The sequence below is a fragment of the Ochotona curzoniae genome, unplaced genomic scaffold (genome assembly GCF_017591425.1).
Source record: "Ochotona curzoniae isolate NIBS_2020 unplaced genomic scaffold, NIBS_Ocur_1.0 contig_3622, whole genome shotgun sequence".
In the NCBI taxonomy this organism is placed as follows: domain Eukaryota; kingdom Metazoa; phylum Chordata; class Mammalia; order Lagomorpha; family Ochotonidae; genus Ochotona; species Ochotona curzoniae.
This window is the reverse complement of record NW_024465926.1, coordinates 10563496-10590126: the sequence shown is the minus strand read 5'-3', so window position 1 is coordinate 10590126 and position 26631 is coordinate 10563496. Positions and strand designations below refer to the sequence as shown.

The window sequence follows — 26631 nt, the reverse complement described above, 5'->3', positions numbered from 1 at the left end:
CTTCCAGGTCAGAGGTTTTCATGACTCTTACTAACACCAGGTTCTGACAGCTCCTTCCAGAACAGATCTGCCTTCGGCATTCTATACTTCCACATTTTTTTCTTCACCCTTTTTGTATGCTTTTCCTGGATGAAATTTAGGTTTATGTTGACTGACTTTAAAATAATATATTAATTTGGGAAAAATTAGCATGTCCTTTGGAACGTGACATTCTTCAACTTCTATTCAAATGTTCGTATGTTTTCCTCAGTAATCTCATGTATTCCCCTGGTAATTCTTTTCCTAGATATATTATAGTTGCTATTGGGTTTATGAATGAGATCTTTAATGCTTTTAAATGTATTAAGTCTTACTGATTTGTTAGAAGACTTATCTCTTTTCCTGCCACCTTAATCAGGCTCTCTTATCAGGTTTCCAGTTGAAAAATCTTTGATTTTTTTCTAAATTGCTTTCCCTTTCAAAAATTGTACAACGACTCTCCATCTTATCACATCGACCAGAATTTCCAGAGCAATGTAGAATCATAGCGTCTTGTCTTGTTGCTCATTTTCAAGGAAATGTTCCTGGTATTTCACTATTAAGTATGACAGTTTCCTGTTATACTTGGTTGCTTAACATCCTATTCAACTTGAATTGTGATTGTCCATATCTAGCACATGAAGAATTTTCTTAAGCAGGAATGAATATTGAATTTGAACATGTCTTTGTGAGCACCGAGATAATCACAAAACTTCTTTAAGGAGCAAATTGTATCAGTCTGTTTTCATACACAAAACACCCACCCCCTGTGTTCCAATAAGCTCTACTAGAACATGATATGTTATTTAATAATCTGCTTACAACATTTATGAACATTTTATTTTTTGCATCTGTTTTCAGAAATGAAATCCTCTGATGGCTTGTATTTTTGTATTCTTTTTTTTTTTAAGATTCTTTTTTTTTATTGGAAAGGCAGATATACAGAGAGGAGAGACAGAGAGGAAGATCTTCCATCTGATGATTCACTCCCCAAGTGAGCGCACCGGTGCTATGCCGATCCGAAGCCAGGAGACTCTTCCGGGTCTCCCACACAGGTGCAGAGTCCCAAAGCCTTGGGCCGTCCTCGACTGCTTTTCCGGGCCACAGGCAGGGAGCTGGAAGGGAAGCGGGGCTGCCGGGATTAGAACCGGTGCCCATATGGGATCCTGGGCGTGCAAGGGGAGGACCTTAACCACTTGCGCCACCGCGCCAGGCCCTTGTATTTTTGTATTCTTATACTGGTGTTTAAATTATGTTGTCCTATGATGATGAGCTAGAAAGTTTTTCACCTTTTTTTTTTTAAAGCAAGTTTTGTTTTTAATTGAAAGGTTGAAAGGCAGATTTATAGAGAGAAGGAAAAACAGAGACCGATCTTCCATCCTCTGATTCACTCCTCAAACGGCTGCAATGGCCAGAACTGAGCTGATCTAAAGCCAGGAGCTAGAAGTTTCTGCCGAGTCTTCCACTTAAGTGCAGGGACCCAAGGACTTGGGCCTTCCTGCACTGCTTTCCCAGGCCATAAACAGAGAGCTGGATGGGAAGTGGGTCAGCCGGGACACAAAGCAGTCCCCATATGAAATACCAGTGGAGGCTAATCTCTCAAAATGTTTACATAACATAGAGTATTTGTTTCTAAGATTACAATTTTCCTCATTCATGTACTCAATGGTAATATTTTTATATCTTCTGCATTCTTGGGTTTTTCCTTCTGTTGGAATAATTTCTTAATTTCTTTAAAAGCAATTATAGATGCAACTTTTTTTATTTTGCCATCATCCTGGAATGCCATTCTGGTTATATATTTACAAGCTTGGAAAAGCACCTTCACTTAAATGTAGGAAGCTACTGCTGTGTTGTCTGTGTCAGTATTTAAGATGAGCGCAGTGGCCTTCCAACTGCTCTGTAACTTTTGCCAATCACTTACTTTATCTCTCTGAAGTCTGGAGCAGTTAGCTCAGGGTGTTCTTTGTTTTTCATTAAACCTCTCAACACTTAACTGACTCTTTCAAGCATCTACATTTTTCTCCCATTCAGGGAATTATTCTTCTGTTACTTTTAACATCCATTTCCATTTTTCAATCCTTATTGGAGCCTACAGATATCGTCTTCCTGTTCCTCAACTTTTCTATTACGTTTTTCATTTCTTTGCTCGCTTATACACTGAATTATTTATGTGGACATGATTTGTGGTCAGTTTTAGATTCTGACTGACCTTTCTGCAATTGGATCATAGGTAGCTTTCATGCTCAGTGAACATGGACTATTTCTAACTCGGCCCAAAAAGCCCAGTTAAGGAGACAAGTCTAATGGGGAAAGAATCTAGAACTCTTTGCTCTTTTTGTTTGTAACTATGTGCATGACTTCACCCCATGATTAGTACAGACCAAAGAGAGGAGAATAACCTTCAGGCATGATTTCACACGATCTGGAGGAGGACTTTTTATATAAATTTTATTTTTGATAATGTTTACATCTTTTATTTGGGTGCGAAGAGTCAAGGGCTAGAGAAAAGTGGGTGAGACCATTGTTTTCACATTCCCTTCTTTCCTTCCACTACCTGGGGGGAGGGGAAAGATAAGCAGAGAAGCCACACCCAGCCTCCCAGCCATCCCAGGGTCTCCAATGTGCAACATGATCCAAGGGTCCTGCTCAAGTGGCTTTGATAGTTCAACAGTTCTGTATTGCAGCCAATCTTGCACTCCAATCACGATGAAATCTCTCCAGAATCCACTGGCTGACATAGTCCACCTTAGAGTCTCCATTTGCCCAGATATTCACTGCCAACTCTTGGCTGGGGCAGTTGATCTAGCTCATACATGCACCAGTCGATTAGCCCAGCCTGGTAGTCCCGGTAATCCAACTCCCATGCAGGCCAATGGGTGTTGTAACCATGCCCAGTCTAATTGGCTCCCATTTCCAGCTCTCATGCTCACAAGAGGGAGCAGTGGCACAGCAGATGAACCTCCGCAGCTCCTCTTCTGGGCTTGCTCCCAGTTCCAACTCATGCTGGTGGGTGCTATAGCCCAGCTGAGCCTGACCTACCCCGAGACATGAGCCACTCATAAGCCAGTAGATGTTGTAACCTGACCTGGTCTGAGCTGCTCCCAGCCTTGATTCTTATGCTCACCTTCAGGGATTGTGTCCTGACAGAGGAGTTCCCTAAGCTCCTCTATCATGTAACATCCCGGTGCCAGATCTCACACACACACAGGTAGATTCTTGGCTCGGCCTGACCTGGCCCACCTCCTGCCCTGGAGGTACAGCAGCCTTGCCAAACCAGCTCACACTCGTTTTGGCTCTTACTGTTGGGCGCTACAGCCCAGCCCTCCCTGTTCTACCCTCAGACCCTAATCTCATATTGTTCAGCAGGTGCCAAGACCAAGTCCAGCCTATCCTACACCCACACTGACTCTTGTGAGTAGCAATGGTTGCTGGAGCGTAACCCCATCTAGCATGCCCCATGCCAACAGCTTCTGTAGTCATGTCCAGCCCAGTCCACTGCCCCCATTCTGGCTCTCATGCTAACTGCTGGAAAAGGCAACACAGACAGGGTATCCCCTTAGCTCCCCAACCAGGCTCGCTCCCAGCCACAGAACTTGGCATGCTAATAGTTGTTTTGACCCAGCCCAGCATAACCTATCACCTGTCTTGGCCCTTGTCATCAAATGCTGCAGCCTAACCTAACCTGGCCCTCTCCCCATCCCAACTCTCGCTGGTAGGTGCTGCAGTTTAGCCCTACATAGCCTGCCCCCATCTCTGGCTTTCATGCAGATGGGTAGGTGTGACAGCCTAGCCTGGCTCTGCATGACCCACACTCCATCCTGGCTCCCATACATGGCGGTGTGCTGTGGTTTAGCCTGGCCCAAGCCCAGTCTTGCCCCCTACAGAGCCAACCCACACACCTAACAAGTGACGCAGCCCTGCCCAGCCTGACCAACACCCAGCCCTGACTCACATACTCACCAGTAGGAACAATGGCCCACTGGGGAAGTTTCCCAAATTCCCCCAACGGGCCCACTCTAGGACCCAGATCTCACATGTGCCCGTGGGTACTAGGCCGTTACCCAACAACCTTCCTCCCAGTGTCAGACTTTGTGCTTATTACTGGATGTTGCAGCCTGGCCCAACCCACACCCAACACTTGCGTGTACCTGCAGGTGCTATAGCCTAAACTAGCCTAGCCTGTGCCCAATCCCAATACCCCTAAAGTATTTGTGAGTTCCATGGTCATGCCTAGCTCAGCTCATCACCTCATCCAGCCCTTGAGCAAACCAGCTGGTATGGCAGTCCCACAGGGGTGAATCCACAATCCCCACAGAACCTGCTCCCAGACTCAGTTCTGTCATGAGCTGATTAGTGTCATGGCCCAGCATAACAGGGTCCACACTCTGCCTTGACACTCACTGGTAAGTACTGTGGTCAAGCCCTGCCAGGTAGACCCCCAGCCATGGCTTTCATATGCACTGGTAGGCAGTGGTTGATGTCAGCAAGCTCAGCTCAGGTCTCCTACATGGGCAAGTGTATTGGTTTGGCCTCAAAAGGTCCTCCAGTTTCCCTCCTCTAAACTACCTGGTCTCAGCTCCTTCATTTACCTGCAAATGCAGTAGCCTGGTTGTGGAGATCCCCCAGAAATCACTTCTTAACTGTCACGTTCTCCTTCAGCAGTCCTTGTTCCCTCACATCTCCAGACCCATTCTCTGAGCAATCCACGGACTCCTATGCCCACTGGCATGCATATCCCCAAGCCAGGTCCTCTGGCAGTTACCATACCAGCCTGGAACCCTGCCTGCCTTCCCAGAGCCCCACATGCTCAGACCCTGTCTGCTGGCATGCAGGCATCTGCCCCCCACACATCTTTAAATATTTATATAGACAACTATGCTGGTACACAGGTATAGCTAACACAAAGTTGGCATTAACCAGGACCAGGATGCCCGCCAATTATTAGCTGCTTTTCTCCCAGCAATGTTACATTTGCCTAGGCATAATACAACCTATGCAGTTGCCTACAGCTGGGGTAAGCTTCATTTTAAAGGGGGAAAAAAAAGGCCTGGAAGCAACCTACATCCCCATTAATAAGAAACTAGATAAATATGTAAAAGAACAAAATAAAAGTGGATGTGTTTATATGGACAAATCACTAAGATGTTTTAATAAGCAAAAAATAATGATTGTTGTTTTAAGAAAGTAGCATAATCAATATTTTGTGTGTTCCTTTATATGCTGTAAGAGTATAAAGTTCTAGAGTGACATGCACAATTTATCATCTCTTGAGAGTGACGAGAATATGAGATTTGAGAAGATAACCAAAAAATGTATACCTGCCCATAATGTTACAATGTATAGTAAGCACAGCATAGGCAGGAGCACTTGTATAATATGAAATTAAAAAAAAAAAAAACTAGATCTATAAATAATAAATTAAAAGCTCTCCTAAATTGCAAGGTGAAAACATGATGTTTACAACATTCGTAGGAAACTCTTACTTATGTAATGGAAAGAAGTGTTAAATAAACACATATATATACCCCTGCAAATGTGTGTGAATTATGCCCGCAAGGATAGCAAGAATGCTGGTAGCAGGCTGTCACGGAGGAGCTGGCCTGATCCGTGGACCGTTATGCGTTCTCTTGTGAGTCGTTTGGATCTGCTTACCGTGTGCATGCACTAGTTAGTGTGTCTTTTATTAAGGAAGCCATGCCTCTCTTATACAAGCAGGTTTTGGGAATGTAGAGCTAGAGATGTTTCCACGCTTACGGAACCTGAAGTTGTAACTCACAAAATATACACAAAACCAACCCATTGTTTACGTCCATCGCAGGAGCCGGAGAACAAGGGTGACCACTCCAAGGTGCGTATCTACACATCCTCCTGCATGATTCAAGAGCATCAGGAAACCCTGAAACGACTCTCCGAAGTCTGGCAGAAGGTTTCTGAGCAGGACGACCTCATCCAGGAGCTTCGAAACAAGCTGGCCTGCAGCAATGCTTTGGTGAGTACCTTCTTCTAGAACGGTCTTCTGGGAGATTCCCACCAAAGCTGCCAGGAAGCAAAACCTGGGGCAAGAGTCACCGAAAGGACTCACCAAGGACTTTCCTCCAAAACCCGTCATGTACTCGCCCATTTATTGCCCTTGTTCTCTGGTGTGCATCACCCCTGGCCATGTGAAGTGACAACACCACCCACTAATCAACCTCCGTGCCACCAGCAGGCAAATGACTAAAGCGATTAAGAAAAATGGTGAAGAAGGTACGCCTGTTACAGAATCCTATGCAGCCAGAAAAAGGATGGCAGTATTTCTGACAGGGTTGCGAGCAGCTTGCAGAGTCTCACACATAGTTCACTTCCAGCCCTGTGTTTTAAAATCTCCACCCATAATATAGAATTACATATGACAAATTTTTTTAATGGTGTCTTTTCCCAACTTGGTGGACATGAAAGAGGAGAGAATAAGACATTTTGACTTACTTCTGATGATTGAGTTTATTTGAATTATTTTCAAAAACAAGTTCAGAATAACATGAAAATGAAACAAATTTTTCACTTTTTTTAATTTTCAAAAAAAAAAAATGCACACATACATACACTCTCCCAAGAAACTGCCTGCCTTAATTCTCCATTTGTGAATCACACCCTCTGACTGTTTCATAGCCTCCAAAGGACTTTGTTCTGCCTCATACACTGGACCCCACCAGAGATCTGGTCTCCAAGAGACTTGAGACAATGTGCCATCTGTGTCTAAGAGGACAGTGACACCAGACCGAGAGAGCGTTCCTTCTCCCTGCCCACCACACAGGGCGCGTGTGACGAGTCATAACCCAACAGACTCACGCTACGAAGACACCAGTAGGCAGCAGCATGCTGCTTGAGCGCTCGGCCTAACTGACTTGTGCTCATCTACAGGTGCTGGAACGTGAAGAGGCTTTAATAAAATTACAAGCCGACTTTGCTTCCTACACAGCCACCCACAGACATCCTCCCAGCTCCTCCGAAGACTGTGAAGACATCAAAAAGGTGGGAGACCATGCTTTGGGCTAGTGATAGCATATCTTCATGCCCCAAGATGGTGTGCTGCCTGGTGCCAAGGTGGTTGTGAACAGCACATCTCTGCTCTCCAAGAACCCTGTAGTGGGAGAGACAGAGATTTCTGTCTCCAGGCACTGCCATTCCCAGAAAGTTGAATCAGCAGTGAACTTGATAGTCCCCACCTCCCCTTGGACATAATTCGATATTTATTCTAAAGGTCTGTTTACTTATACCCACATCCTACCCTACAGCAGGACTCCTCGCCTTTCCACTGTTTTAAATGATAGATTTTCCCAAGACAAAGAACATGCTCTTACTCACCATTTTGTTTCTCCCTAACAAAGCCTTCCTGCTACCCACATGTTCTGTGAGAACTTGGATATCCCTACCTCGTTTCTTCCAGTGATTCTGTCCTCCTCTCTATTGGCACAGCCTTGTGTGGGCCCTTGAGGCCACGCGGTGTCCACATCTGGGTCACGTGGGGATTGTCCTGTGTTTCTCCAGCCATTACCTCCAGACTTCATAGTATTGCTCTCCCTTCTGTCAACTCTGAAATCACACAAACACCTTTTCCAGCATCCACTGCTGCGCAGGTAGCAAACTCTCTCTCCTTGGCCACCTGTGTCTGCCTCTTCTGTATCAGGGAAGCATTACCTTCTTTGAAGTGGAAGCCAAAGATCTTGCATAGGGTCTGCAAACTATACACTGTGGCCACTCAGAACACCCCTACCTCATCTCCTAATTGCCCCATTCTCAGCATATTCTACCTGCATCCTCCTCTGGGTCCTTCCTTGCCCTCAGGTGTTGTCAGTGGCTAGTCCCTCAGCATCCAGCTCTGACACCTGCAACATGCCTCACTTCTCAACATGCAGCAAATCCCCACTCGGAGGCCACCTTTCCAGTGAAACCTGAGTCTGACCTGCCACTTAAAACTGCAGCACACACCAACACATGCACCTCCCTTTCTCTCTTCCTACTGTAGCACTTACCAGTGTTTGACGTTTTCCCTGAGTCACTACTTGTTACGCTGTGTCACCTACTAAATGGTCAGCTCCGTAGAGCCATGATTTGTGTCTGCTTTCTGCACCACTCTTCCAAAAACCTTGAATAGTGCCTGGCACATAGCAGGTGCTCCATAAGTGACACCATTACAAGGAAAGAGGGATTTATTTCTCTTGTCCACAGTTTAATGAACATGAAAAGTCTGCCATATCTTTGGGTTTCATTACCTACAAATGCTTAAGATATAATTGACAAACCATAAAATCCACCATTGTTTTTTAGCATCCTCCTGATGTTTGGAGTCAGTTATCAATTTCAGAACATTCATCATCCCAGAAAGAAACTCATTAGCAGTCGTCTGGCTCCCCCACCCCCAGCCTCTGGCCACCACTGCTACCTGCGTCTGCATTGTCATATTCTGGACCTGGCCAGTTTAGAAAGCCTTCTTTCCCTGTCCTCAGCCTGCCCTGTTCTTCTCTCACCTGGCAGATACTAAAGCACTTGCAGGAGCAGAAGGACAGCCAGTGCCTGCATGTGGAGGAGTACCAGAACCTTGTGAAGGACCTGCGCATGGAGCTAGAAGCTGTGTCAGAGCAGAAGAAAAACATCATGAAGGGTAGAACAGAGGCTGATTGACTGGGGGCGGGGGGGACACATAAGGGCAGAGCCCCCTCTGACAGGCAACACCCCGTATCACTGCCTTCAGACATGATGAAGCTGGAGCTGGACTTGCACGGACTGCGGGAAGAGACATCTGCACACATTGAGCGGAAAGACAAGGAGGCTCTCCTCCTGCAACACCGACTGCAGGAGCTGCAGTTGCAGTTCACGGAGAACCAAAAGCTGGCTTTGAAGAAAGACAAGGTAAAGGAAAGGACACTGGTTCGAGCCACCAACAGGGCAGGGGTGAGGCTACATGACAGGGCAGGTGTGAGACCATAGGACAAGGCAGGTATGAGACCACAGGACAGGGCAGAGGTGAGGCCACGTGACAGGACAGGTATAGGCCACGTGACAGGGCAGGTGTGAGATCAAAGGACAGGGCAGGGGGGAGGCCACATGACAGGGCAGGAGTGAGACCACAGATCAGGGCAGGGGTGAGGTCACTTGACAGGGCAGATGTGAGACCACAGGACAGGGCAGGGGTGAGGCCAAGCCTCCACATGAGTGGCTTTCTCTTACTTCTCCTCTATGATGGTTTTGGGAAGCTCCGTGCATACACAAGGAGGCTGAGGGCTCCAGGCCCATTGGGAGAACTTCCTTGATCGTTCTTGTGGTACACAGTAATGACTTTATGAGGAAGAGGTTCTTCCCTAGCTCTGCAGTGTAGCAGTGGGATACACTTCACTGTCCCCCTCTGCTTTTTCAATGCTTGACAGCACAAGGAAATGCTGTAAAATAACATGTAGCCTTATTGAAAGTTTCGAGTGAATTTCAGTTTTATATTACAAATACCTTATGAATATGCAAGTCAGGCAGTCTGGAAGCACTGAAAGAACCTGTAATATCTGTAGTTCTTGAGGAAGCATAGAAACAGAACTAAGAACAGAAGTGCTGTAAAACCAGTGCAAGCTTTATAGTCAGTGCCATTCTCCCTCTGCACTATCAAAACTATCAAAAACGATCTAGCTGATTGGCTGGTCACTAACAGCACCTGCCGCATGATACAGAGGAAACCTACCAATGAGAATGGAGGTGCTTAGAGAGGGTGAGGAGAAGCAGGGAGTCATCCAGTCATTGTTTACTCAGCAAGTCTTTTTGAGCACCTGGAGCTACTAAGCGTTGTTCCAGGCACCAAGAATGTAACAAAAATTTGCAGGGTCCCTTTCTCATGGAGCTTCATTCCAGTACAGGGAGACAGAGGATGAATAAATGACAAAACTCTGTGTAATACTGATACATTCCTGTCAAATCAGTTCCTGAATTAGCTTGGTAGCTGTTTTATACAGCTAGTCAAGTATGGCCTCTCAGATAACGGTGGTATTTGGACAAAGTTTGAATGACTAAAGGAGAATCGAGATTGTGGCCTTGAGGAAGAATATTCTAGGCAGAGGAGCAAGTGCGATGACCTAAGGTAGAGTCTATTTGGAGAGTCCCCAGAGATCACCTGGCACAGAGAGAGGCAGGGCTTAGCAGGAGGTGAGGTCAGATGGAACCAGATCATGAAGCATCCCAAGAAGTCATTTTCCAAGGGAGATGTTTGCCAATGGAGGGTTTTCAGCAGAGATATAACGTCTCCCCCCTCCGCCCCGCCTGCCGGCTGCTGCATGAGGAGAATAGCCTGAGAGGAACAGATATGGAGGAAGGAAGAGTGGATAGGAGGCTATTGCAACATCCAGGCAAGATGAGGCAGTCTCCCAGGAGGGCTCAACCAATCTCACACTGACCTTACCCACCACTCCTCTGGCCTCTCTGAGCATTCACACTTTGCTCCCCTCTCAGTTACTCCAAGAGAAAGATGAAATGCTACATGAACTAGAGAGGAAACTGACTCAGATTCAAAACAATGTCATGAAAAAAGAGATGGAGCTGGAGAAGCAGCTAGCTCGAACAACAGAGCTCGAAGTGACCGTTAAGGAGGCAAAGCAAAACAACTCCAAGGCGGAGTGTGGGGCCCTGCGGGCTGAGGTGGAGAAGCTGAAGGACAGTCTCGAAGAGGCCAAACAGCAGCAGAAGCTGGCAGGTAAGGCCACCAACAGGCACTGTCCCCACCGTGCTTCAGTCCCCTGGGCTCCAACAGTCCCCTATTCACTCCCTAAGTGGCCATCTCAGCTGGTCCTCCAGCATCCTATTCCAGGCCTTTCTCACAGTCTCATCTTGCTTCTCAGTGGTGACCACCACCCTCTCCAACACCTGCATGCGTCCCCACCGTCGCTTCCGCTCTGAAGTGTTCCCCACCTAGCAGGGCCTCCACTTGGGAAGGTGAGCTCACACACCCAGCCACCTCTCAGCAGCTTTGATGAGGAGCCTGTCCCTTCCTGGTCCCAAGGATGACACAGCCCTGGGCTGGGCCCCACACGACATTCCCCTCTGCCTTCTCTAGGCCTTTTGCGACACAGTTCACATCTCTGCCCCCTGGGTTTGGAGGCCTTCTCTCCTTCAACCTCAGCATGCATTCCCTGGGCATTGTGCCTTGACCCTCTGCAGCATGGCTTCCGCAGAGGTCACCAGGAATCTTGCCTTGGGTACAGAATTTCTTTGTATGAGATAACAGCAATAAGTGCAGAAAACCACAGAAGTGTTCACCTTTTAAAAGGGGAGATTTTTGTGAATTATAGTTATCAGTATTTTTAAACCACACACAGCTTGATATCCCCCTTTTCACCCACCTATCACTCTGTAGCTTCACACCAAACCAATCTTGGAGACATGGTGGGTGCCGTGTTCTTCCACAAATCTCATCTTTACTTTCCTGCCTGCTCTGACCACGGCTACCCATGAGCTAAGACTGTGCCCTGTACTCATGTCTTCACCCTCTGAGTTGTTCGCCTCTTCCTTATAGCTACAGGTATTTGCACAGAGCTCCGAAACGTACACCCCCCCTACTGACTGACAGCTGAGGTCAGACTCTTTCATGATGCGCTCCCTAAGCAACACATCTCTTCTGACTCAACATTTCCAAAACTGGACATGTTCTCTTCCCCTTAACCACTGCCTTGAAAACAGAATTTTCCTCCCTCCTTCTTCGTATCATCACTTCCATAGGAAAATATCTTTTTCTATTGTCCCAGGCCCAAGTACCTGCAGGAGGGAATGAGAGGAACCATGCTTTCCCTTCAAATCCAGTGAAGGCTGGGTGTGGGCTAAAAGCGAATTGCCGTCTTTGTCTACTCTAACATGTTCCACTTGTCCTTAACTATCTTTATTTCAGGTCCATTCCCAGGAACCCACATATCAAGACTAAACCACTTTTGGCTTGCAAAGTCCCCCCAAATTGCCTCCATGCATCCCATTGACCCAACTCTGCTGTCTGCCGTCCCCTAACCCCACGCTCCTTTCCACTCCATCTGGCCTCTTTCTCTGTGCCACCTTCCTGTTCCATTCCCTCGCCATTCAGCTGCTCTGAGATCCTCCCTCTCCATCGCCTAAAAACTGCTTTCCTCCAAGACAACCCCAAGCTCTGTTCCTATATGCGTCCATCTCCAACTGTTCTAACCCACCTTGCCCTCTCTCCTAGCTTACCACCAGTAGCAATTCCACAGTTCAGTTTTCCATGTGACTGATGAGGAGGTTAGAGTTCCCTCTGCAGACTCTCTAGACCAGGAATTGTCCCTCATGACAGATGAGTCAAGCTGGAGATACTGTGCAATTCCTACAAATCTGTTTAACTTTCGTAATGAAGGAGTTAGTGGCTGGAGGGCAGCTGAGGACAGATAACTTAGTGGACTCCTGAAGACTGGTAACAAAATGGTGAGAAATGAGGACAGTTGGAGGATTGAAGTAGGCCCCCAAAATGAAAGAACTTTATAGCTAGTCTCCTCTGAGAGTCGGATCTTCACACATACACTCGCTTCTTAAACGAGTATCCCCTGGCTCATTTTTTGGCTTCTGCAGCTCAGCAGGTAACCCAGTATAAGGAAGAAGCCAGGCTGGCCCAGGTCAGCCTGGAGGATGCTCAGAGGAAACTGCAAAGCTGCATTTTCCTGGACAAACAGAAGGCAGAAACCATCCAGGAACTACAGAAAAACCTCCAGAAGCTGCAGAAGGAATTCACCATGGCTGAGGAGGAGCTCACAGTCAACAGGTACCACAGGCCCATGGCCAGAAGAAGCTGTGCCAGGACCACTGTGGGTGGCTACCCGGGGGCGGGAGCAAGGGCTCCCTTTAGACCCAGCTCCACTAAAGTCCATCTTCCTGTTGTCATTTTGCTTAAGGAAACGGGTAGAGGAGCTGACATTTGAGTTCTCTGAGGCCCTGAGGAAGAATGAAAGTTGTGAGAAAGAGAACAGGCAGCTTCGTAAGACAGCAGAGGAACAAGAGATGAAAATAAATGACATGTTAGATCGTATCCAACTCATTCAGCACCAGGTATGAACCTCAGGGAGGCAGCGACCAGCTCAAGTGTTTGTTCTGCTTACAGTTAAATACACTAGCCTCTGTTTGGGTAGGTGTCGCCACAAAAATCCATACAAATTAATTGTACAGAATCTCTATTGGCATGCTAATGACCAACAGTAAGTGCTTTCTAGAGTTAGACCTAAATGTAGTAAAAAGATAGTGTTATCCTTTGCAGAATTTAAAAGTTATTCTTGTCGATCTAGAATTCTTGATTTCTAAATTATCCATTTTTATGCTTTTGTAAGATTTTCTAAAAGTATACTCAAAGAGGTCTTATGTGGACAAAATTGATAACTAGGCAAGAAGGCTAATGCTGTGGGAACTAGATCTATAAATAAGATAAATGGCTAAATCTAGTTGAACAAACAAAAACACACAACCTTGTAGGACACTTTTTTAAAATCAGATTTACTTATTTGAAAGGTATAGAGGAAGAGGCAAAGAGAAAGATATCTAAGGTATCACATTCGCTAGTTCACACCCCAAATGACTACAGTGTCTGGGGCTGGCTCAGGTCCAAAGCCAAAGGCCTAGACAGAACTCCATCCGAGTCTCACCATGGATAGCAGGGAGCAAACTACCTGGGGTAGCTTCAACTGTTTTCCTAGATACATTAGTAGGAAGCTGGATCAGAAATAAAACAGCCAGGACTCAACCTGGCATTCCAGTGTGGGATGCCCGTGTCTGAAGTAGTGGTTTAACCTGCTGTGTCTCAACACAAACCTGGACCTTTTATTATTATTATATTATTATTATTATTATTATTACCGATGTTATATAAACATGGAGCTGTCCTCGTATTCATTTCCAGCCATTCCCTGTATGTATTTGTCTGGATCTCTTTTCTCAAATTGCACACAGTCCAAGACTGTCTTTCAAGCCAATCTTATTTTCAGCAAAGGGAGCTGGCCGCTGCCAAAAGCAAGCTGGAAGATGATCTCCAGGAGGCAACAAAGTCGCTGGAGGAGAAACGGGAGCAACTGAAAAAGAGCAAAGATCGGGAGAAGTTGCTGGAGGAGGAACTTGAGGCTTTGCGAGAGGAAGAGAAGAAGAAAGAGAAAATGGTGAGAGGGTAACATGGAAAGAGGCAGGGTGATGAATCCAGCCCTGGTCCTGGACGGAGGCAGAGGCTGCAGGTTCAGACCTCAGAGAAAAGAGGAAAGGTGGGGGAGGAAAAGTGACTGGGCGAGCCACAAAGCCTGCAGTCCTGAGGGGGGCAGAGGAGAGCCCGGGGTGAGAGCGAGAGTCTTGGAGCTTTTGAAGTAGCCTGGCACCAACACTTCTTTTCTGGATTTTGCTCTTTAATGGGAGAGTAGTTGAAGGAGAATTTGAGAAAGATGGAAGAGGAAAATGAGAATATCCGAAAAGAGGTGATGCGTTACTCTACACAACTGGAAGCCACCATCAGCAAATACAATGCCAGCAAGCAAGTCATCGAGGAGTTGAATATAGAGGTAAGGACCGTGACCTTGGAACCCTTGTCCTGGAATCTGTGTCTCTCTCCTCCTCCACCACAGCAATGTAACCAACTGTTCAACCACCTGTGTGTCCTGTGGTGCCAGCAGCTCACTTCTGTTATGAAACTCAGGGTTAACCTTCAGTATCTGGCTGCTGATAAAAACAAAACAAAGTAAAACATTGCTTCCCAAGCGCGGAAGGTTTATTTCTTTATGAAGTGTGTACCCCATGGCACGCCATGTCTTCAGAGTTAGCATCACCATTGCCTTTTACACCAGAGCTGAGTGAAGGTGGGAACAGCTTGTTGGGGAGACTTGCAAACCAGTCACCAAGCAGAGAAGGAGAACGCAACAGCAGGCAGTTATTTTCTCCCCGTAAGTAAATATGACAGAAGGGAGAAAATGGCCTTGGAAGCATGCTAGCACTGTGTTTGAATCCAGTTATCAGTATAGATATTTTTTGAGATTTATTTTTATTTGAAGGGCAGATTTTACAGAGAACGTAAGACAGAGAGAGATCTCTCACTTACTGGTTCACTCCCCAAAATGCTGCAGCAGCAGAGCTGAGCTGATCCAAAGCCAGCACCAGGAGCTTCTTCCAGGTCTCCCACACGGTTACAGGGTCCCAAGAACTTGAGCCATCCTCCGCTGCTTTTCCAGGCCATAAGCAGAGCGCTGGATGAGAAGTGAAGGAGCCAGGACATGAACCAACACCCACATGAGATGCTGGCACTAGTAGATGGAGGATTAATTTACTACACCACCATGCAGGTCCCTTCAGTATAGAATATCTATTTCACATGCATTAAGATTTTATTCAGAGGCCACCACCCTAGCAGAGAAGGCCTAAGCTTCTCTCTGAGGCACCAGCATTCCGTGTGAATGCCAGTTCAAGTTCCAGCTGTTCCACTTCCGATTCAGTTCCCTGCTTGTAGCCTGGGAAAGCAGAAGAGAATGGCCCAAGTCATTGTGCCCTTACACTCACGTGCAAAACCCGAAGAAGCTCTTGGCTCCTGACTTCAGATCGTCTCACCTCCAGCCACTTGGGGAGTGAACCAGTGGATGGAAGATCTCCCTCTCTCTCTCTCTCGCCCTTCTCTCTGTGACTCTGCCTTTCAAATACAAATAAAAATAATCTAACTTAAGGCAAAGTTACAGAAATGGAGAGAGAAAGAAACTTTCATCAGCCAGTTCATTCCCCAAGTGACTACAAAGGCAAGGGGACAGTCAAGCCGAAAGCAGGAACCTGAAATCCCATTGAATCTACCACATGATGTGGAGGTCCAAGTACTCAGGCCGCCTTCTACTACTTTCCCAAGTGCATTGTTAGGGTGCTGGATCCAAAGTGAATCAGCCAGGACTGGAGCCAGCAATCATTTGAGATGCCAGCCATGCAGGCAGCAGCTTAACCCCCTGCACCACAATTACGGGCGTTAGCAAATGCATTTTTTTGTTTTGTTTTATTAATTTTTATTGGAAAGGCAGATCTACAGAGAAGGGAAACAGAAAGATCCTCCATCCACTAGTTCACTCCCCAAGTGGCAGCAATGGCCGCAACTGAGCTGATCTAAGCCAGGAGTCAGGAGCTTCCTCTATGTCGCCCACACGGGTATAGGGTCCCGAAGCCTCCACTGCCTCCCCAGACCACAAGCAAAAAGCTAGAAGGGAAGTGGAGAAGCCAAGACACAAACCAGCACCCATATGGGATCCCAGTGCATGCAAGGATTGAGCCGCTGAGCTATCACACCGGGCCCTAATGCATTTTTAAACCATTGAGATGGTGATATCATCATCTTAAATCAGTACTTTGGTGAGTCAGATTTATTCGTTTGGGCCAACCTTTGCATTCCAACTGGAGTCCTTATTGTGGACCATGTATCACTGAGTGCAACGCTTGGCACATTCTAAGGAGTGAAGGAAAGCCAGGTGCCTGGAGTATACTGATCAGTGGAGACACAGTTACAGGATTAGGTTAGGAGGCAGGCTGGAGCAGACATCACAGCCTCTGTGAAGAGACAGAAAGTTTTCTTACAGCAATAGAAAGCCTTTGATACAATTCCCTCCAGGGACAAGAGAATGGACTGTTTTCAAAATACAATTCTAACTAATGTGTGGAAATGACTTATGAGGGAGGGTTGCAGAGCAAGTGAGGAGCCTAATGAGGAGGCCAGCTCTGTGCAACCTGGACCAGTGTCAATACAGGCAGAAGGGGACAAGCTGGAGATGTGTTTTGGCGATAGAATGGCCAGACTCCTTGATGAGATGAATGTGAGGTGGAAAGTGATGAATCAAAGATGACTTGCAGAAATTCAACTTATAAAACCAGATAGACCTACTACCTTTATTTAGCAAAGGAGAATGTAGGGTTTCGTGGTTTTTTTTGTTTTTGTTTTTGTTTTTTTACTAGAACTTGCATTGGAAGCATGCTTTCACTCTGTAATTTGCATAAATTCTTAGAATCTTTCCCCAAATTAAACCACTCATGTTAGCAGGTTTTAAGATTACTCTTCCATTTTACCTCCTATCACCACCATGATCTTCCCCATCACCTTTCCTTTGTTAAAAAGTCTGTTCTCTGTGGCGTCATTTCTCAATCAGCCACCATCCCTCAAGCAAACGATTGTTTCTCCAGTGACACCCCCAGCTGAGTGGGCAAGCTCAGCTGACCCCATGTTTTGTAAAATTGCCCAGAAAGGATGCACTTCTGTTTCCAGAAGACAGTTATTTCGTCTTTAGGAATCGTTGCACCATTAGAGCATTAATGTGTAGACTTCGAAGTCCCATCTAACGCTTTCAACTCTCTTATTGCTAGAGTTCAAAGATACCTAGAATTCCATCTGAAAAAGTAAAATATTTCAAGTACTGAATAGTTAGTAGTTTTAGAAAAAAACAAAAAGCCCAAAAGAGTACATTTGTATGTGACCAGTGACATGAAGATGCAAGGAACAGAAGGCAGGTATATGCATTTCTGCTTCCAGACTTAGCTGCCTCCTGGGGGTGAAGTGCACAGCAAGCTGGCTCAGTGTGTCCACGCTGAGAGCGCGTAGGCACCTGGGGAGCCCTGTCTACGTCTGTCATCCCAGCACCATGGCAAACACCTGAGGGTATTCAGATTTATGGAAGAAGAAACTGAAGTTAGTGACAGAACTGGGACCTCAGCCAGCTCCCCGACTCCTCATCTCAGAGCCTCTTGATTGGAATGTTCATTGCCAAGTTGAAAGCACAGACTTTAAAAAAGAAAAAGTATTCTTTATTTATTTGAATAAATAAGTTACAGAAAAAGGAAGCGAGGAGAATCGTCCATCCGCTGGTTCACTCCCCAAATGGCTGCAGTGGCCAGAGCTAGGCAAGTCTGGCACCAGGAGCCAGGAGCTTCTTCTGGACTTCCGACATGGATGCAGGGGCCTCAAACTCTTGAGTCATCTTACGTTGCTTTCCTGGATACATTAGAGGCAACTGGATTATAAGTGGTACAGCCAAGACCAGAACCATTCCCCATAGGGATGCCAGCACTGAAGATGGTGGCTTAAGTCACGATGCCACAACACTAGTCCCACAGACTTGTTGTGAAGCACATTTTTGCCTGCATTATATACGCTCTTGATCCTTAACTCTAAACAATGAAATGTTTCACTCAAAGTATTTACCATTTATGAAGCCCTACTGTGTGCCCTGCCCTGAGATTTAGCATAGGAAAATAGCAATTAACACACATTATATGTGGTCCTATATATTTTTTGAAATGTTTATTTTTATTGGAAAGGCAGAGTTATGGAGAGAAAGATCTTCCATCCACTGGTTCACTCCCCAAATGGCTGCAACAGCCAAAGCTGAGCCAATCCAAGGCCAGGAGCCAGGAGCCTCTTCCAGGTCTCCCACATGGGTGCAGGGTCCCAAGGCCTTGAGCTGCTCTTCTATTTCCCAGGCCATATGCAGGGAACTGGAAGGGAATTGGAGCAACCAGGACACTAACCAGCACCCATTTGGGATCCTGGTGCCTGTAAGAGGAGGAGTAGCCAATTGAGCCATCCCACCGGGCCCAACGTGTTCCTATTTTTATGGTAAATCAAGTCTAGTGAATTGCATCAGGGACTAAGTAAGGCATGAAAATTTGCAAAGTGCTTGCCCACCTAGAATTATCTTTCTCTCTCTTTAAGACTTGCATATTTACTTGAATGGTAGAACAATAGAGACAGATATCTTTTATCTATTGGTTCCCTACTCAAATGGCTACAACAGCCACATCTGGGCCAGGACAAAACCAGGAGCCAGGAACTCCATCTGGGTCTCCACGAAGATGTGGATTGGGGCCATCTTTCTCTGCCTTCTCGGGCACATCAGCAGGAAACTGAATGAGAAGCCAAGTAGCTGGATTTGAAACTCCCACTCAGAGAGAGGCTGTTAGTGCAGCTTAACCCACTGTGCCACAACAATGTTTCCCCAGGATCATTTTTTTTTAAGATTTATTCATTTTTATTGGAAAGGCAGATTTACAGAGAAAGCTCTTCCATCCACTGGGTCACTCCCCAATTGCTGCAATGGCTGGAGATGAGCCTGTCTGAAGCCAGGAGCCAGGAGTATCTTTCTGAGTCTCCCACATGGGTGCAGGGACTTGAGCCATCCTCAACTGTCTTTCCAGCAGAGAACTGGATCGTAAGTCATATGAACACATGCCAGCACCACAGGCAGGCCTGTAACACCATAGTGCTGCCCCCCAGCCCCTATCTTTAAAAAAAAAAAAAAAGTACAAACTTTTATTTATTTGAGAGAGACAGTGCTATTCGCTGGTTCATTTTCCAAATGTCTGCAAGTCAGGACCATGGGGGCTAAACCCAGCTCTCAGCGCAGGTTTCCCATGTGAGAATTAGGGATCCAGTTACTTTTGCTATCACTGTTGCTTCCCACAGTTTCATTAGCAGGAAACTAGGATCAAGAACAGAGATCAATCCAGACACTAGAACCCAGGCACTCTACAATGACATGCAGGCATCGCAACCAAGTGTGTTCCCTGTAGCACCAAATGTCCACCCTGGGATTCCAAACCCGCATCAGAGACTGCCGAGTCTGGAAGAGGAGGGACGGACGCGATGTGCCTGTTGTCTCATGATGCAGCGTCCCCAGCACTGCCTCTGATTGGTGCATACACTAACTAAAAGGGAAAACATGGATGGGTGGGGTGTGGGAGTGCCTGGAATGACATCTGTAGCTTTTAAACAAGATTGAGGTTATCTCCCCGCCCCGGCCCACTTCCTGTGGTCACCAAGAGTGCCTGTGAGATCCTTGACACTGATGTTGTCCCTCCCTAAAGATAAACCGCCAGAAGGAGAACATTGCCAGCCTGAAGACCCAGCTGGAGAAGGCGGAGGAGAAAGAGAGGCACTTACTTCAGACCATGGTGACAAGAGAGACCTATGAGGAGTTATCCCGGAAGTCGGGTGCCTGCCAGGATGACCTGACGCAAGCCCTGGAGAAGGTGAGGCCATGCCTGGAGACAGGACGCTTGGGGACCAGGCAGTGACGCACCAGAGCCAGGCTCCTGACTGCCTGGTGTCATCAGCTTCAGGAGCCCTCTGCTTTGCTATCCAGAGAGAGTCTGCTTTCTCTTTAGGAAGCTTGGTGGGGTCAAAGATACAGGCCCAATGTCCTGAGCCTTTTCTGCCCAAAGCATGGGCTGCCAGGGGAATTCACACCCCATCCCTCTGCCAAGCCTGCCTGGCTGATCCACTCATCTGCCTGGAAAGAAAACAAATGGAGATGAGGAATGAGGGGCAGCCAGAGGTAGAGTGTGTACAGAAAAATCAACCCCTGTCTATTCCTTTCCCTCTGGGACCCTAGGAAAGATGGGCCAGGGAGCGGGAGGAATGGGGGGTCCTTCCCCACTCAGGGGTGACCATTTTCATCCCCTTTCTTTTCCCTGGAAGCTCAACCATGCGACCTCAGAGACAAAGAGCCTGCAACGAAGCTTGCTGCAGGCGCAAGACAAGAAGGCTCACCTGGAAGATGAAATCCTCGCCTATGAGGACAGGATGAAAAAGCTCAATATGGAATTGAAAAAACTGCAGGGCTTCCACCAGCAGAGTGAGCTAGAGGTGAGAGCAGCCAGAGGCTCTGGCTGTCTTCCTGTTAGGGCTCTGAAAGGTCACCTCCTGCTTCCAAAATTATTCAGCACTAAATCATTCCCCTTGGCTAATGGTTCCCTGCACTTTTGTGCGCTTCCTGGAGACAAAGATCAGTGCAGGGGTGCCCTCTGCTGGCTGCTGGAAATAAAATATCTCCGCCCCCTCACCACCAGTTCACTCCCCCTGGATCTCCAGGTTCTAGAGGAGCTGGAGTTCCCTCCCCCTCACTTTAGACTCCCAAGCAGGTGAACACCTTTGACAAGAAGCTAGAGGAGATGAGCAACCAAGTGCTGCAGTGGCAGAAGCAGCACCAAAATGACCTCAAGATGCTGGCAGCCAAAGAGCAGCAGCTCAGGGAGTTCCAGGAGGAGATGACCACGCTCAAAGAGAACCTCCTTGCAGACGAGAAGGAGGTAGGCATGCCTCCTGCCTCCCAGCACCTCCCTGGCCCACCCCCATGCCAGGCAGTGCCTGGCATGGGCAGGGGCCCCTGGGAGCAAGCCAAGGACATGTCTGCATGCATCATGAAGCAGGGCTGGGCACTTGGGGACCACAGCAGCCATCTCACCCCAACTGTCTGCTTGTGGAAAGCTACCGAAGCAGTACGGAGGCCCCAATCCAGAAAATGTACCTCTAGGTTCCTCAACCAGGCCACAGCACAGGCCCCCTGCAGAGCACATCCTGACCCTCCCAGGAGCCCCTGACCCTATGGGAGCGCTGGCTGAGTAACCACCTGGGCACATCCATGCCAGGCTCGCATGCAGTGAAGTTCATGGCCAGAGGCCACAGGACATCTTGGGGTGGCCACAGGGCCTTTGTGTACATTAGAAGGAAGGTGTCTTTTCCTCCAGACCTCTTGCTTTCATCTGTTAGCAGATGGACATAGCCTGCTCCCTTTCTCTCTCTCTCTCTCTCTCTCTCTCTCTCTCTCTCAAATGACTTTAGTGCCTTTGCCCTGACATTTGGATCATTCTCAGTGGTCAGATCTACTCCATGTCTGCCATAAATTGTGTCCCTGAGAGATGTTTCCTTTGCGTGGGATGCAGCCCACACAGCTGCAGAGGGCCCGGGGTGACTCTAGGCCGGGTAACAGTCATCGTGTCCCCTCTTCTTCCAGGCAGAGAGAAGAGGCCTGAGTTTGGGGGAGGGAGGTGGCCGACCTCAGCTTCCCACTCTGACCGTTTCATTTTCTCCTTTACACCAAAGACCTGCTGCCTGCCTCAGCGCTCCGTGCCCAAAGACACCTGCAGGCTCCACCGAGAGAATGATCAGATTATGTGTAACATGGAGCAGTGGGCCAAAGAGCAGAAGTAAGTAAGGGAGAAGAAAATAAGACCAGTTCCCCTGGCCTGGGCTGAGCTAACAAATGACACACGTGCCAAAGAAAAGACCACACACACACACAGAAAGACAAGCTGCTATTGAGAGAATCAATGCAGTCTGCCCAAGCCCAATGGCTGCAGTAAGACACAAGGCATGAGCCTCTTCAGGCAAATTTGAAAGCCCTCCTGACTCAGAGTGGGTCCTAGGTGGGACAACTGCCATGCTAGGACACACACTTGCTCTTCTGAAAGCAGGATCCAGCTTCGCCCGGGCCCCTGGAAGCTCACCTGGGAGTCACGATGTTGTGTAGGCGGCTTTTAGTCACCAGGTGCTAGAAAGCTGCTAAGCTAAACACAAGTCAACATGTGGGTGGTCCAGAATCCAGTGCACGTCATGCCAAGAACACCCAGTGTCCCACCCAGCCAGTCTCATCCTCACTGAGGACTTGGGGGAACTGGCCACACTTCTGACAATTTTTCTCACAGGGTTGCCAATGAGAAACTCGGAAACAAGCTCCGGGAGCAGGTCAAATACATTGCCAAGCTGACTGGTGAAAAGGAGTAAGTCATCCCACACCATCCTGGCTGCTCCCCTTGTGCCCCAGTGACAAGGTTTGGCATGGAGCCAGGGCTGCCTGAACCACTAATGTGCACCCATGAACCCTTGGGGGCATCACGTGGCCTCTCTGGGCCTTGGTTCCCGCAATAAGACAAAGGTGGTAGTCTCTCTGCTGCTTTCCATGGTCACCTTTGGTGACCGTCCAAGGTCAAGGTCCTGAGAGGCAGTCTGGATTCCCAGCTGGGGAGAGTTGCTGTAACAGAGACTCCCAGATGAAGGAGCACACAGCAGCTGTGTTGGGAGTCTAGCGAGGGCAGTCCAGGTTGGCTGGGGCAGGCAGCACCCCTGTCCCATCTACTCATCTGGGGGCCTAGGTCCCTCCCCCCTGTGACTTCACTCCCCACCCACCCCCGTCTTGCCTCTTGCACATAGTCAAAGTTGAGTCAGCTGAGAGTAAGGTGCTGGGGAGCACTGGAAGTTTAAGAAGAGGTGAAGTAGTGAACATCCACACCTAGCAATTGGAGGTGGTGAAGTACCAGGTGACAGCAAGGCTGGAGACAGTGCATCCACCCTCATTCCAGGTCCACAATGTAGAAGAGGTCTTGGAGGGGTCTGCCTGAGATGGAGGACTGAGAGCTAGGATCCAGTGCCACTGCCCAGCTTCCCAAGGCAGGGTTGGTTCACTGTAGCATGGGCCAGGCCAGAGCCAGCAGCTGAGAACTCCATCAGGTCTCCCAAGCGGCTGGTAGGACCTGACAGCCCTTGAGCTATCCCCTGCTGCCTCCCAGGGTGCACGTGAGCAGGAATCAGGAGTGGGGAACTGCAACTTTCAACCAGGCCTCTAATACAGAATGCAAGCATTCCAAGCAATGTCCAATGCCTGCCCCAGGCCTCTCTCCCCAAGCATAGAAGCTCAGCTCTGAGAAGAACTGAGCAGCCGTGCCGTTTCCCATGGCAGCTCGTATCTGGAACCAAGCTGACCAAACACCCACCCTTCCCTCCTGTGCCTGCCCACAGCCACCTCCACAACGTAATGATCCATCTGCAGCAAGAAAACAAGAAGCTAAAGAATGAGATTGAAGACAAGAAGATAAAAGCCGGGCATCAGAAGCTTTGCAGCAAAGCGATATGCCCTAGCAAAGTGGAGCCCACACAGAAGGGCAAAGTGTGTGGTATGCTGGGCTGGAGAGGCACGCCCCAGGATCTGAGCCCCAGGCTGGACTTCACCAAGTACCTCGGGCTGCCCCACTGCTCAGGTACACCTGGCACCCTTTCTGTGGCTGTTGGAATGTCTTCTTTTGTGGTCCCATAGGCCACACTATTTTTGTAAAAATCACTACATTAGGGATCCAGTTAAGGAAAAGAAGTCTACGTGACCTTGAGTCATTCTTTGACTTAGTCCGAAACAGACAGTTGCTTCTGCTTCTGTAGAAGAAGAAGGCAAACTAAGGCCTGTTCTGATGTAAGAACCTTTCACGACACCCACGTACCCCATCTTTCAGGCTGTCCCCTCCCCTGACCCGGTCCCTTTCAGAGAGTAGAGATAGATGAGGACCAGATACAGCCAGCATGTTCTCCCTGCTATGTACTCAGAAAGCCCCCAGACTCCCCCAGCACCCATCCCACCTGGGCCCATGATCACCCTTCTTGCTGCCCATGAGGCCAGCCCTTGAGGAATCACCCCTTTAATCTCTACTCTCACTTCCTCCCTGTCCCCTCAGGTTCCTCATATTGCTAGACTCAGCATCTTGGCCTGAGCATCATAAGCATGCGTGAGTTTCAGAGGATGGTGAGTTGCTACCCCTGTCCTCCTGACCTGAATCAGCTCTTCAGGAACGTAACAAGGCCCCAACCTATTTTGCAAGATGCTAGCATTGAGTTTTGTCCAATTCCCTGCAATGGAGCAAGCTTTGGAACCATTCCACCACCCCAGGCCCAAATGGCAAAATAAAGACATGAACACAAAGTCTGGGTGAGCTCTGGTGTCCTGCAGCATATACCAGCCGCCGCGAGCACCCATTGCCGCAACCATGCCCGTTTGTCCGGGTTCTAAGACACTAGTTTGGTCTCTCCCACTTACAAAATAGAGCTCATTCGCAAAACAAGCTTCCAGTGTTTTAAAAACACTGGGAGATGATTAGCTTTCTTTTCTCTGTCTGGAATTTAAAAAGAATATAACCGAAAAACCTCAAGTAACCCTGAGATCTGAAAGAAAGGACGAAAAATAAAAGATGCTTTTTCCACACGGGGCAGTGGGAGAACCATCTGCTACCTCTCTGGCCACATTCCATTCTTTCTCTTAATGATTTTATTTTTCTCCCTAGCTACCTCAATACAAGTAAAATTCCATTATAGCAAACTCCAAGGACAGCTAAACGATTTTATTGGGGGAGAATTTTGTTAAACTCAGTTCATGTCTAGAATTTATAGTTCTATCCTGTAGAAAATGAGAAGTAGCCACTAAAGTAAAGAGAATGAAAATAAAAGAGCTGCTATTTCTGACGGGGGTGGGCAGGAAAAGAAAAGGAAGAAATACATTGGTGGGCCATGAGTCTGCAGGATCACTGCCTCCCCCCTCCCCCAGCCAAATAAACACCAAGAATCGCCCCCTGCTCCCACATGCCCGTTCCACAGGCTGCTCCTGCCAGGGCCCAGCAGTGCGGGCTCAGTGGGGGAGACGGGCATCTTATGCAGTGGTCTCACTGTTGACTACGTTCCCCAAACTGACCTAGAGGAGTGGATTTGCTAGAGAAAACAAGAGACTCAAAGATGTGATTCTGTCCTGAAACTGCTTTCTAGTTCTAGCTGTGGCCCTTGACACAAACCAAAGTTCAGAAATCATTGAAACTGGAAAAAAAAAAAAAAGGTCTATAATTTACAAACTGATTTTGTGTACCCGGACGAAAAGGACAACCCTAGATACTCTGAATGCTGTAGTTGCTCAGTGAGTTGTCAGTGGCCTTTCTGGAGTGCTCACATCAGAGGAAAGCAGGTGGTGAGTTAAGGGAGCAGTCAGGGCAGGACATCCCCTGTGTCACCCAGCCAGCTGGCTCAGAGACAGCAGCAGGCAGAAGACCTAACTGAAGAGGGGCGCATTGAGAATGTCCTTTCTCTAAACACAAGAGGAAGGTCAGGGAAGCTGAGTGCTGACTGCCTGTAATTCCTTAAGAAATAACCATGGGGAAAATCAGTGAGGGGGTAGGAGTTGGGGCAGGGCGAGAATCCCAGACTCTACAGAATTGTACCATAAAATTCAAACTTTAAAATAAAATAAATAACCAAAGAAGTACGACTTACAAAAGTAACACGGAGGGCCCAGCGCGGTGGCGCAGTGGTTAAGGTCCTCGCCTTGCACGCCCGGGATCCCATATGGGCACCGGTTCTAATCCCGGCGGCCCCTCTTCCCTTCCAGTTCCCTGCCTGTGGCCTGGGAAAACATAGCATCAGCCGTTGTGCACACTTGGGGAGTGAATCTTCGGACGGAAGATCTTCCTCTCTGTCTCTCCTCTCTGTATATCCGCCTTTCCAATAAAAATAAAATAAATCTTTAAAAAAAAAAAAAAAAAAAGAAAGTTTATAAAAAAAAAAAAAAGAGTAACACGGAAACAGCTGATAATAAAGAGAAATTATTGATACTCATTTATGATTTAAAAAAAAGCAAACTAGGTTTAGAAACTACCTCAACATGATAAAAGCTACATGAAAAACCCACTGCAAACGTCACATTGACAGTGAAAGACTGAAAGCTTTTCCTCTAAGATTGAGAAGAAAGACCCACTTTAACCACTTCTCTTCTGCAGGGTCCTGGAAGATCCAGCCAAAGCAATTACACAAGGAAACAAATATAAAAAGGCATGCAAATTAGAAAGGAAGTAACATTATATATGTTCACAAATGACTTATACACATAAAACCCTAAGAAGGTTATTTAAAAAAATGGAGAGCTAAGCAGCCAGAAGCAAAGCCAACACATCTCAGTAGCATTCTCACATGTGCCTACTGACAATGGACAGAATGAAAAGGAAGTTACAAAAACAACACTGACAATAGCATGAAAAAGAACCACATGC

General features: G+C 47.5%; 1 protein-coding gene across 1 annotated transcript in view; it reads left to right on the top strand.

Annotated features, from left to right (window-relative positions):
• The window catches only part of PMFBP1 (polyamine modulated factor 1 binding protein 1), a 43052-nt gene extending 18525 nt beyond the window's left edge, over positions 1-24527 (top strand). Inside the window, exons 5-20 of the mRNA XM_040982047.1 lie at positions 5840-6010; positions 6922-7032; positions 8536-8662; positions 8753-8910; positions 10489-10729; positions 12601-12790; positions 12921-13074; positions 14001-14168; positions 14421-14558; positions 19870-20034; positions 20483-20650; positions 20926-21093; positions 21887-21990; positions 22489-22563; positions 23579-23817; positions 24283-24527. Of these exons, the coding sequence (XP_040837981.1) occupies positions 5840-6010; positions 6922-7032; positions 8536-8662; positions 8753-8910; positions 10489-10729; positions 12601-12790; positions 12921-13074; positions 14001-14168; positions 14421-14558; positions 19870-20034; positions 20483-20650; positions 20926-21093; positions 21887-21990; positions 22489-22563; positions 23579-23817; positions 24283-24299 (2394 nt within the window). The 3' untranslated portion in view covers positions 24300-24527. The remainder of the gene's footprint in view (positions 1-5839; positions 6011-6921; positions 7033-8535; positions 8663-8752; positions 8911-10488; positions 10730-12600; positions 12791-12920; positions 13075-14000; positions 14169-14420; positions 14559-19869; positions 20035-20482; positions 20651-20925; positions 21094-21886; positions 21991-22488; positions 22564-23578; positions 23818-24282) is intronic.
• The last annotated feature ends 2104 nt before the right edge of the window (positions 24528-26631 follow it).